Source organism: Vidua macroura, chromosome 6 (genome assembly GCF_024509145.1).
Source record: "Vidua macroura isolate BioBank_ID:100142 chromosome 6, ASM2450914v1, whole genome shotgun sequence".
Lineage (NCBI taxonomy): Eukaryota > Metazoa > Chordata > Aves > Passeriformes > Viduidae > Vidua > Vidua macroura.
Window position 1 is genome coordinate 33,029,084 of NC_071576.1, and position 13,056 is coordinate 33,042,139.

General features: G+C 40.9%; 2 protein-coding genes across 2 annotated transcripts in view; one reads left to right on the top strand and one right to left on the bottom strand.

Moving 5' to 3' along the window:
- Positions 1–37: 37 nt before the first annotated feature.
- VTI1B (vesicle transport through interaction with t-SNAREs 1B) lies at positions 38–11,412 on the top strand. The gene is made up of 6 exons (XM_053979237.1): positions 38–190; positions 4,661–4,719; positions 6,319–6,510; positions 7,837–8,010; positions 9,971–10,032; positions 11,036–11,412. Exons 1-6 carry the CDS (start codon positions 76–78, stop codon positions 11,130–11,132), a joined length of 699 nt encoding a protein of 232 aa, XP_053835212.1. The 5' UTR covers positions 38–75; the 3' UTR covers positions 11,133–11,412.
- Positions 11,401–13,056, bottom strand: part of ARG2 (arginase 2) — a 20,313-nt gene continuing 18,657 nt past the window's right edge. Inside the window, exons 7-8 of the mRNA XM_053979236.1 lie at positions 12,623–12,759; positions 11,401–11,730 (exon numbers count right to left, since the gene is read on the bottom strand). Coding sequence (XP_053835211.1) covers positions 11,525–11,730; positions 12,623–12,759 — 343 coding nt within the window. The 3' untranslated portion in view covers positions 11,401–11,524. The remainder of the gene's footprint in view (positions 11,731–12,622; positions 12,760–13,056) is intronic.

The following is a 13,056-nucleotide window of genomic DNA, read 5'->3' on the forward strand; positions in this document are numbered from 1 at the left end:
CAGGCAGTGCGCGAGGCGGCCCCGGCGGCGGAAGCGCCTGACGGGGCAGGGCCGGGGGCGCGGGGGTGTGGGGCCATGGCGGGCCGCGGCTCCGCGTCCTCGGAGCACCTGGAGCGGCTGCACGAGATCTTCCGCGGGCTGCACGGAGACCTGCGGGGCGTCCCCGATCGGCTGCGGGGCAGCGCGGCCGGTGAGGCGGGGAGGGGGAGTGGACGTTCGTCGGGACACGGGCGGGGCCGCGGTCCCTCCGGCCGGAGGTGCCCCGCCGGCTGCGGGGCTGTGGCAGGAGTGTTCGGGTGCTTCTCATTAGACAGGCGTGTTTGAGCAGCTGGGAAGGCAGTGTCCCTTCAGGACTTTGTGTGGGGGGCTTTGCGGTTGTAGGGACTGGGGAGGTCGCTTCTGGTAGGTGCTTGCTGGGAGGAGGCGGGTGGCTCTGCCGTGTGTTGTTCTCAGCTGCTGCCATGTCCTGGTGGCTTTGCAGGTGTGTGGCTTCACTCCCCCGGAGCTCCTCTGCTCTGAAAAATTTCAACTCCGCTGGCAAGCACTGCCGTGCTAGGTTCACGGCATCAGCCTCTGAGGAGGAGTCGTTATTTGGACGCTATTTCATGCTGTTTCTATTTGAACTGGAGAACAGGAGGCTCAGGGGTGTCCTCCTCACTCTCCACAGCCACCTGAAAGGAAGCTGCAGCCAGGTGGGGGTCGGCCTCTTCTCGCAGGCAACCAGTGACAGGACAAGAGGACACAGTCTGAAGCTGCACCAGGAGAGGTTAAAGTTGGACATTAGGAAGAATTTCTTCACAGAAGGGTGATTAGACATTGGAACGAGCTGCCCAGGGAGGTGGTGGAGTGACCCTCCCATGGAGATGTTTAAGGAAGGATTGAATGTGGCAGTTAGTACCATGGTCCAGTTGACAAGGTGATGTTAGGTCAGGTTGGACTCAGTGACTGCAAAGGTCTTTTCCAGCCTAATTGATTCCGTGATTCTGTAACAACTGCAGTGCTTTGGGGGTTTGGGGTTCTTGTCCCCCCTTTTTTTTAATTTGCTATGTTGGATTCACATTTAAAACCTCATTGGTAGAAATAGAAGCAGTTTTTATTGTCAGAACTTCCCAGAAGCATCTGTAGATTTGTTGGAGAATCTTTGCATTTTAAATTATTGTTTTAAAAGTCTGGTTTGTGCACTATGTACTCCGAAAATAGAGAAAACCTATCGTTCTAGCCACACCAAGTTGTATTAGAAGCACAACCTGGTTTTACAGGTATTCTTTATCGCACACCAGTGGGTAACATGCTCTGACAGAACACTCCTCTGTAAGGATCTGTGCTTCTGATTCAATCCTTGATACTTGACAGCGTTCTGAGAACCAGAAAGGGAAGCAATGTGACAAGGAGAATTTCACCAGTGTCACTGAATGCCTCTGATTGAACCCTTCATATAAGAGATGTAATCTATGGCTGTTATGAGCTGCTGTAGTTCAGTTCAGGTTTTGTACCCTAGTGATGGGCAAGGACTGTCAGCCACGTTCTGCTGTAGTGTTCATTCTCCCACAGCTGATCAAGTTTATGTAAAATCATAAAAACAGTTTGTTCAGAATATACCAGTCTGCACTAGATAACACAGAGCATGAAACGCTTAACGTCCTGTTTCTTACCTGACTTTCTGCTTAATAATGAGTTAAATTCAGGGTCACAGTCCTTGGCATCGGCATTTCCAGGAAGTTTGGTACAAGAAAGGTGTTGAAACCCACAAATGACAACTTGCAAACCTGACTTAATTTCATGAGTGGTCAACAAGGATAAAAAGCTTAAAAGAAGCAATACCTTTTCTGGTAGAAATCCTTATTTCCCTATAGAAATGAGCATGATCTGTTTTTGGTGAAGTAAAACTTAGTCAGGTCTCCTTGACACTGTGGTAGTCATGAGCAATGAATTCTGAGCCATGGGCTTAAATGGAGTATTTACAGGCAACTATTTTTGCAATACTTGGGATTTTTTTTCAATAGATTGTAAATAACTGCAAGTTGAATTTTCAGACATGCTAAAGAATTTGAATACAACTGTTCTATTCTTTGCTTTTTGCTTTTTTTTTTTTTTTTTTTCCCTGCAAAAATCCTGGCACTATTTTTTGAAAGTGTTTCTAAGAGAGTTTAAGATTTAGGAATTTGTCTATCTGGTAGAGTCATTCCACTCTCCTAATGTTCTTGGTTTGCTTCATGTACTTAGGAGGAGGGGAGTATATATGTTTATTTTTTTAGTTATTTGATCCCAAAATATTCAGGAGGTGATAAAAGAGACCTTGGAATACTCTTTTAAGACAATTCACATGCTCCAAAAGCAACACAGAACCTGTAGTCCTTGGGACATCTTTGAGGGGCAGAGGTTTGGAAATGCTGTTTCACTCTATATAAACAAGATGACAAATTCCTAATTCGAGAAACAACCTTTTTTTCCCCTTCCAAATTTGTAAGAAGGGGAAACAGCCTAGATAAGTTTCAAATAATGTATTTTCCTCTCCACGAATTCAGTTAGTTGTACTTTCCAACTGAATCTCTTTCTAAGTGATTGGAAATAAGTCAGTTTAATGTTGATGATCATGTGGGCAATGCTGCCGTGGCACAGGCACTGCTGCTGCATTCTGGAGTTCTGTCCTTGTGCTTTGAGTTGTGGTTCAATGCAGAGTGACACCAAGTGAATCTCTCAGTGTATTTTGGTGTTTCTGGATACCGGCCAGATCCAGTAGAATGTTTTCAAGCCACATTGCTGGATTTCTTGTTGACCTGTAGACAAAAAGGTCTCAAGCTGCTTGGTTTACCTAAACCATTCCATGATTCTATGCCTTTTGGAAGCTGGCATTTCTTTGTCTGCCAGCTTATAAGTGCAGCATCTTATTAGTCTGCACAGGAAAAATAAAGCAGGGAAATGCTGCTTTTCCAGATCTCTGATGGGTTTCCATTACTTTGAGACAACAGAGTGGGTTTAAGAGGGCATTGCTTGAATCAGATTAGTGAAATAACCTGTATGAAACAAATTACTGACTTCCAAAGGCTGTTTTTCCAGCGTTCATGTCCATGATTTCACTTGTAACCCAGCTGCACAAACAATGGTGTCAGTACAAATGTATATGGTGCAAATCATGGAGGAAGTTGAGGAGAGTGTATTTAAGAACCTCTTAAGTCAGCATTTCCTCCTGAATAAATTGAGATGTGAAATTGTATTTCCTGATACCAGCTGATGTGTAATATATTAACAGTTATGATGTAGCTTAGTCTGTAATAATTCTGTGTGCTACGTGAGACCACAGCTACTTTTTAGATGATGAGTTTTAGTTCTGTCTTAAGTTCTCTACAGTTCAGATTCTGGGCTTAATCTGAATTTGAACTGAGAAGGAAAGGCTACAGCTTAGGCATGTTGTGTATGTGAGAGGAGCTATATACCAATGTTCTGAACACTTCAAGTTTTTTCCTATCTTCTGTTGAGATCTCAGTGGTTTAAAAACTACTTCTTTTACAGAGGACTGTTCTTACCAAAAGGCATTAGCAAGTGAGTTTTTTTAACTGTGATGATGTTTTTATACTGTTGTATGTAATTTTGTCTTTAATTAAATTAATTGGAGGAGTTTTACCAAGATGGCAGTCTACATTTTCTGCTGCCTAGAATTTTGTTTAAGACTGAATAACACTCTTTTGAGAGAGGTGAATTAAACTAGGTGGATAGTTATCTAGATTTCTGATAGAATTTGGTTTTGTTTGCAGTACTCTACAACAGTCCTCTGGTGTTCATCTTCAGTGCTTTTGCAAGATGGCAGAACATGTGGTTTTGCTCAGTTGAGCTAAGGAAAGTTTTGGATTTAGACTTTCATTGATGGTGGATGTTAGAGAGATATGATAGTTTTTTTTAACACATGAAAAATGCATGCCTTAAGATTTTGTTTAAAAATAGAGTAACAGCAGTGAAACCCATTCTTTGGTCTCCAAAGCCCTAGGTACACAGATCTGGGTAAATTACTGTCTCAAACAACTAAAATGTCTAGTGTTGTTGGCTGATTCAAACAACTCATGTCATTCCACAAGAGGGAAGCATTTGGGCTTTAGTCTGTGAACCTGAAGTGATACCTTGGTGGCATCTTTTATCTCAGAGAACTCTGGAATGCTTATCCTGTGTACTTAGGTACTTTATGACCACAGGAATGCAGAGTGCCAGATCTGCCAGGACCTTCAGGTCTCACTTGAAAATGTAGATTGACCTGATGTTCTGTTCAAATCCAAAGTATAGTTTCAGCCAAGTGTTTCCAAAAAATAAGAAATGTATTTATGAGCTCTTTACCAATGTGTCTTTGCTGCTCTTTCACACAAAATGTTTTTCAACATGCAATTCTGTCAGTGGATATTGAAGGACAGTAGGTCAGAAAAATATTTGAAAAATGACTTCTTTTGTCTACCAGAGGCAGTGTTCAGCATTTGGAAGAGCAATTTCTGCTCTTTTGCCCCACTCCCATCTGAAAAATTGTCGTAAGAACAAGCTGTTCCCATTTCAGATAAATTTTGACCTGGTGTTCTGCAGCCAGCTGTCTGTGTCAGCTTCCTTGTTTTTAATGGATTGACTTGGAGTTCTGTTGTCATTTCTCTATAGTTTATCTGACATACTGCTTTTACTTTCCCAGAGGAGAAGAAAAAACTGGTTCGAGAATTCGATGAGAAGCAGCGTGAAGCAAATGAGACTGTGAGTGTGAGGCTTCCAGCCTTCCTGATGCTTGAAAGACTGCTGCCTTAAAAAGGACAGTGCTTACAAATGTTACTTTTTTATGGATCCTGTTCTGGCAGGCAGGAGTTTGATTTTTTTACTGTTTGATGATTGATCTGAGAGGTGTGTCTGTGTTTGATAAGACTGTTGTGTATACTTATATGCATACATAAATCTAGACACATATTCTTATGTGTTTTTTGAGGGGTTTTTGAATGCTCAGTTTTGATAATTGCCTTCAGTTTGTTGAAAAAAGTACAACAGAGGAGGTGCAGTTAAAATTGCTAGAGGTTTTAGGGCAGGCATGTAGAGAATCTGCTGCCTGGGTTTTTTTATTGCCCTACTGTGTGTTTTCATGTTGGTCTTAGCCTGTCTGATCTTTCTGTAGTAATGTATAGGCTTGCTGGACAGCAGGTGATATGGAACAGCACCAAAAAAGCCATGTGACTCATCTTTTAAAGCAAGACATTATGGATTAAGCTTTCTTTTCGTATTTCAGTGTGCAGTTTGTTAGGTTGTTTTTTAGTCACAGCTGAACATCATGCTTTATTCCCCTAACTTACTGGGGTTTATTGACTGGTACCTCTAGGTGATGTATGAGATGTGGAGCTCCTACTGTGAGAGCTCATGTTGGCATACAGCTTTAAGCATTTTGAATTTGTTACGACTGTCACTAGACGTTGATGTGAAAATTCATCCATCCAAAATCTTGTGGCTTGCAGATTGTAATTCCAGTTGCCAAGCCTGGATGTTCAGAGCATGAATTTAGTGCTGTGCCTACCCATGCAATAGATCTGAATGGGGAGATGGCTGAGGTACTCAACATCTTGTTTACCTCAGTCTTCAATGGTAATCTCTTTTCCCACATCTCTTGGGTTAGTGGACTGCCATGCCAGGACAGTGGGAGCAAATTCCTCCCTTTAGGGGATGATCAGGTTCATGACCACATGAGAAACCTGAACATACATATGTCTATGGGACCTGATGGGATGCATCCCAGAATCCTGAGGGAATTGGCTGATGTAGTTGCTAAGCCACTGTCCATGGCATTTGAAAAAGTCATAACAGTCAGTCCTGGTCATGCCCCACTCTGGCATCAGGGTGATGTCCCTGGATGCCCCATCCCTGGAAGTATTCAAGGACAGTATTCAACCTGGTCTAGTGGAAGGTGTCCTTACCCATGGCAGGGGTGTTGGAACAAGGTGGTCTTTAAGGTCTCTTTCAACCCAAACCATCCTATGATTCTGTCTCTGTTGCACAGATATAATAGAAAGGTGATACCCATCATATAAATGCTTAAACTATAAGAAAGTGAGAATTGCAAATTTTGAAATTTAGAGTGATATTTTAGGGGAAAAAAATCAAGCATTTATTGAGGCATTGTGTATCTGAAAATGCACATGGGCTCGACAGCATTGGGTACCGTGGTGTACTCAACACTAGATGGGGTGTGGGATTTAGTGTCCCAGTCCAACACAAACATGTGAATCCCTTCATCTGGTGCTGAGTTTTGAGTATACAGCTGCTGCTAAGAAGAGATTTGGTGCTTTAAAGAATGCATGCTTTCTTTTGTTAAAGCTGCGGGAAATGGAGGAAGAACTGAAGTACGCTCCTATGCCTTTCCGCAACCAAATGATGAGCAAAATCCGAGCCTACAGAAGAGACCTCTCCATGTTCCAGAGGGAGATGAGAAGCACAGATTTGGGATTGGGCCGTGGAAACCAAGGCGATACAAAATATGGAATCTTTGCCACAGAAAATGAACAGAGTGTAAGGATTAAATTTTATTTAGCTGTGCTGTGATTGTACAAAAGCAGTATCCCAGATGCATTGTTTACAGTGTTTCTACTTTAAGCCACCTCTGTGTTTTTATAATTCCCTGTATATCCCTATGCATGTAACATGAATATCTCAGGGAGGAGAAAGAACACCTGGAACTCAGAGGAGAGCTTTTCTGTTCTAAAACAAAGATAGGAATATAATCAAAATGGAACTCCTTGAAAGCCATGTGGTTAGCAATTTGCACGACATTCTGTACTGAAACTCCTCGTTTAATCATTCCACAGGCTTCCCTTCCTACAGAAGAGAAAACACAGAAATGATACTAAAAAAGTTAACTTACCTAGTTCTAACTCCAAAACTTACGAAGTGTGAATCGTGCATTGTATAGGTTCTTTGGTAGAATTATTTTTTAAGCGATCTTAGTGTAAATAATTTTAAGAAAATATAAGGATTTTTCCTCCATCTAGCACTTTTTTTCACTATGGTTTTGCTGCTACAATGCAAAAAGTACACCAATTTCTTGTTTACCTGATAGGCTTAGAGATATCTGAGCTAGTGAGACTGAATCTCCTTATTGTCTTCAAAGTGCTGTCATGTGTACAGAAAGTTCATGGAGGTGGGCTTTTCATTTCTCTGCCTTAGATGAGGGGGGGTTCTTTGCTTAGTATTTCCTTCTGCTGCAGCTTGGGAATTTTTTACATTTGATTCCTCTTGACTGATTATTCTAAAACCTGAGAGCAGGGTGATGGATTAGACTTTCTGAAGCTTAAGAAAACATTTTATTTTGAGCTACCTTCTGACCCCAAGGTCAGCAAACATTCCTTATCCTCTAGACCAGGCAACTGGCATGAAAAGAGGATCTTTGTTACTTAGCAGTCCATCTGTTAGTGCTGTTTGTTCCTAATCCTTTTGACTGTAAACTCTTAAAGATTTCCCTGGCAACCAACTGTGAAGTCGAAAATAAGGCTGACTTTAGATGTGAATGGAAGTAAAAGTTAGCATGTGGAAAAGAAAGGTACTATTTTCATGTAAATGTTCTTTGATGGAAAAGTAAATTGTTACAAAGACAGTTTTTTGGAACTGTTTTAACTCTTCAGTGCTGTATCCTTTTTAGAGATTTAACCAGATTTGGCCATAATCTTACAAGGTGAACAAGGCTTGGCCAAAATTAACTGGGCTGCATCAGTTAACATAAGAAGTATGTACAGCTAATACAAATGGATGGCCTATGGAGTCACTTTCTAACTTTTTAATGTCACAAGCCCAATACTCCTGTCTTTGTGCTTTAATAGTTAAGCATCCATTATTTTTCAGACTAACCTGCAGTCACAGAGGGTGCTGCTTCTCCAGGGCACAGACAGTCTGAACCGAGCCAGTGAGAGCATCGAGCGCTCGCACCGAATCGCGGCTGAAACCGATCAGATTGGCACAGATATCATCGAGGAACTCGGGGAGCAGCGGGAGCAACTGGAACGCACCAAGAGCAGGGTAAGCAAGAAACTGGGCATTGCTTTGAAACAATCTGATGTTACTTAGTGGGAACTGTATGCCAGTAATTACTCTCAGAGACTTTCCTAGGCGTAGTCATCTGATTGGATATCTCTACAGACCAAATTCAGGCTGCCACATTTCTGCTTGTTCTCAGAAAAGAAAAATAATTACTGTACAAGGGTCCAAAGCATGGTGGTTAAATGTCTGCTGCTGTGTCTGAGCAAGATGGGAGATTAGACCTATAGATCTGCTAGAAAAAATAGCATTACTGAAAAAGTTAGAGATCAGAAAATTGTTAAGGATTTGCCTTGTGACTAGTTTACTAGTTAAAGTTAAGATTTTGGAAGCAGTTAGCAAATTTTCATAATGAAAGTAAATGTTGTAGAAGAGGAATTACGTAATTACTAGCTTTCCAATATTTGCAGAGAGAGAGAATATGTCAGACAAGATGTCTATTCCTCATCCTTGGTTCAAGAAGTTCTGCTTCTGCTGTGAAAGCTTCAAAAACTAGTTCACTTGTTTTGTTTACAAACATATGCAAAACTGACAGTTTGATTTTTGAACTAACAAACTGTTGGGATTTTCTGTGTGTGTGCAAGGGATCCCAAGCGTAAAGCTTTTAGGTGACTGACTTCAGGGGACACAGAGTTTGGCAAATAAGCCACTCAGCCAAAACAAAAAACATACCCGTGATTTTGGGAGTTCTTTCTACTCATTGCAAGAAAGCCAGTAGCTTTTTCATTTAAGTAGTTCTGTAATTTCAGTCAGAGTTTGATTTGTCCTGTTCCAAAATTTGGGTTAGAAAGCAGGATAGGAAATTGATCTTAAGATTTGAAGGTATAGTTTTTGTCCTTTAGCTAATAAAAAAATAGTACAGTCTTTCAGGTGTCAGTCTCTCAACAGATAGTTCACAGAAGCATAGAATTATTTAGGTTGGAAAAGGACTCAAAGATCATTGAATCCAACTCTTAACCCACCACTGCTGTGTTCATCACTAAACAGGGTCTGTGACTTATATCGAGAGCCTCTTTGGCAATGAATTGTGGAATTGTGTGAACCACACATTCCAGCTGGAAGCAGACTTTCTTCTTTCTTGTTCTTTCATAGTGAAGATTGGAAATCTACTAAGCTCTGAATGGACTTGATAGTTTTCTTCCCAGCTTTGTCCAGTGCATCTCAGTGCAAAGAAACACAGAAGCAGTTCTGCAGTTGAGGGCAACATGTTAAACTACAGAGGAATTGTGCAAGGCAGGTGTCTGTGATAAAAGTGACCTGGCTTACCCTTCATTTCCCTAGAATGTTCAGAAGTAGAATAGTGAAATCTTACCTGGAGAACAGTGGGCATGCATCATGAATCGTGTCTGTGAAGCAAAACCTTTTTTTAGTTTTCTATAACCTCACTTCATTACATGTTTCTTAATAGCTGACTGGGTATGCTGGGCATTTCATTTCTGGGCAATACAAAGCTGAAATGGATTATCCATTAACAGCTCAGAGCTTGTACCCACTGGGTCACTTAGACCTCTGAGTGCAACACAGTTCTTTCGTTGATAGAACTTGAGCAGCATTTCAAACACTTTGATATGCACAAGGATGAACACATCTGTTGGCACTTTCTTCTGGTGTTAACAGAAATGAAACAATGAAAGAAGCTAATACCATTTTTCTGATATTTGTATATTAACTAAAGAGGAAGAAAGTGGTCTCAAATTGCATATCTTTGTATGTATCTAAGGGAAAGTGTACACAAAAGTCTTAATTTCTCTTTAGAAAAGAGGTAATGCTTCCAGCTGGTATTGTGGGTAGAAAACAATGTTGTGTCTCAATTTTGAGAGTACATGGTCATCCTTGGTTCTATAATTCATTGCAGTATTTCAACCCCAGCTGCTTTCACATGCATCTTTCCAGAGTTGATGTGTGCTTGTTTAACTGATAAGTAACTTCTGTCTCTCCTCAGTTGGTGAATACAAGTGAGAACTTGAGCAAGAGTCGCAAGATTCTACGCTCGATGTCTCGGAGGTGAGTGGTGTGACTGACAGCAGCATGGAGCATTGGTGCCTGCTGGATTTAGGGGGAAAATAGAATGTCAGCTGGGACTGCAGGGAGGTTTTAGGGAATGTGTAAACAGAATGTGTGCCCACATGCAGATGCTAATTTGTGTGTTTTCCTCTCTGGTAATTGCTTAATGGAGTACAGGCTGTTGAACAGCACTGAATGTGTGCTGTTTGGTCAGGATGATGTAGGGTCTTTAACCATCCAAACCATGGTGAGAACAGAAACTTGCTCATGGTGCCTTCAGATGCCACTCATTCAGGTTGGGAAAAGCTGTGCCATAAATCACTGCAGCATTGGGCAAGTTAGATGCCTGATGACAGAGAAATCTGTTTAGCCCACACTAGTGCCCTAGAGCAGTTAGTCCTAGGCTGGCCCATGAGACACTGTGAGCGGGACCATGTACTGTTTTGATGGCTAAAACCTTGACTTCTTAAGTGGATTTGCAGTTCAGCTATATTGTTTAATTAGCCTTAAAAACCCAGTTCATAGATTGTATTCCCAGCAGGTACTTATCTCTGCACAACCTTTCCTTTATGCCCATTGCTAAAGGAAGTTGTGATAATTGTCTAGTTTTCAGTAGTAAAAGTACTTTATTATTTTGGGATTTTAGTTTTCCTTCAACAACATAGTTACAAGTAAAAGCACCACAATGAGGGTTTTTTAGCACAGGACTTCAGGTATTGTTTTCCTCTTTGCTTAACTGAAGGAGTAGGAGCAATGATCTGCCTTCTGTGGGACAGGGGAAGAGGAACAGAACTACTACTGCTGAAATAGGAGATTCAATCAGGATTTCCAGGAAAACATGAGTAGTGAACTATTGAGTTTGGCTCTTTCTGCTTAAGACCTTTTTCAAAAGCACAGTGTGGTCTTCCTGAAACAGGGAAAGTAAGATGGTGATCTGGATCTAGAATCTGCTTTCAGATTCTAGCTGAAAAAAAACCCTTGGATTTCTATTTTTTAACTCTAGAATAACCACAAATAAGTTGCTGCTGTCAATTATCATCATCCTGGAGCTGGCCATCCTAGGCGGTGTGGTCTACTTCAAGTTCTTTCGCAAGAAATGAACCTTCATGACCAAGATGAGCTTTTCCACTGATGAGGAATAGGATGGGCTATCTGCTCCCTTTGACTGTCTGAGGGTTGAACTGAGTCATGAGACAGCACATTCAACTGAAACTGTACTGACACTTGAAAGACAGAGAATGGGAGTAAAAAGAAACAGGCTTGAACTACTGGTAAGATTAATAAGAAGGTAATAAATATTTTATTCTCTCATTTTGTATATACTTAACTAAATGAATAAATCTTGCTATGTAATAAAGTAGCCACTGATCAATGGAAAAACCTAGTTTATTTAAAAATTGAGACGTTAACAGTATTTGCCAAGTGTTGACAATCTATCCACTCAAGTGCCTCAGCAGAGCTCTGTAGTGTCCAGTATATCCAACATGGATTCTTAAATCCTCACTTGCTCTTCACTGTCAGATTCATCTGGAGAGCTGGGTGTTGGGAGTTCATCAAAAGCGATGTGTGCTCCTTCCCTTGTCTGCCCAAAGCACGTTGCTATCACATCGACTGCAAGGTGAGCAGTTGCGTTCACTGCCTCTTGAGAAGCTCCGAGCAGTGGATTGACTTCAACCATGTCTACAGCCGAAAGCATTCCTGTGAAAATGATTTGCAGCTTTGTTACTCTGACAAAGGGTACAGTCTTCTGCAAGGTTTTGTTCACAGCCTTTTATTCATTGTAGCAAGTCTGGTATTTGGGTTTGTGACCTGTTCTACCCCTTCGACAAGTAAGATTGGCTCTTGAGGGATGAGGTTTGTTCTCAGATGTAAATTTGTGTTTTTAATTTGGTTTTTCCTTACATCATCACTACCTCACTCATTCATGCTTTCAGCATTCAAGAAAAATGTTTGATGTTCCATACACATTTATGAGAGGAACATTTTTTCTCCTAGTCCAAAAATGAGGGGTTATAAAATAATCTCACCTCATACTCTTTTCCATCCTGTTCATGAATATATAGACTATTGTCTGGTTGGGATTTTTTTAACCTTCTTTTACCACAAATAATATTGTTTAAACCTATTAAATAAAAACTTGATGGTAATAAGATGAAAAGTCCTCATATATTGAATCAACTGCAGTATATTTTTTGAAAGCTTGATTTGTTGGTCTTGAATCCTAGAATGGAACTTCAAACTATTTAAGAGTGTTTGCACCCATTTTTTATTCCAGATGCCCATTTTCACATCTCGCCTCATGTGTTTAGGATTAAGGAACAGTATTACACATTTTTGACATTAGTTGTTAACATATTGTGTATTTTCTTTTGCTAAGCTGAAGTTGTTGATGGTTAAGATGTTTCCAACACCAAGGGAATTGCCCAGTCACAGGACTTCTTTTTCCCTTACTGAAGGCTGAATTGACTTTGCAGGCACCTTTGCTTTGACTACTCTTACTATCTATTTATACCAGAAAAACATAACCAGTATGAACTCTGGGTGGTTTGTCCTGTCCTTGCTTAGCCCCGTACTGCTGGTCAGCTCCTACCTGTGTTGTGTATTTCCTCTGTGATGTACATGCCTTCTCTGTAAGTTAATCCACCTAGAACAGGAGTCCCCGTTGCTGGAGCCAGTGAGGGATCAAAAGCATCAATGTCAAAACTCAGGTGAATTGGTCTCTGTCTCCTGAGACAGAATAAAACAAGAAAAGCAATCTTAGAGCCTTAAATTTTTTCTATGTGCATTTCTTACTGTCTAGGCTAATCAGCAAAGTAGCATCAAGCTCCTTGAACCATGTCTCATATACATTAGAAAAGCATCTACTCAGCAAGGATTTGGTTGAAGATAAGTAGTTCAGTTCAAACTATCTTAACTGGTATTTGTCATCTTAGTGGAATGATGTAGAGAAGTGTATGGTACAATCCAGCCTTTTCTCCTTTTGTACAGAAAGCCAGAGTGAAGGCTGAAACACTCATGTGCATG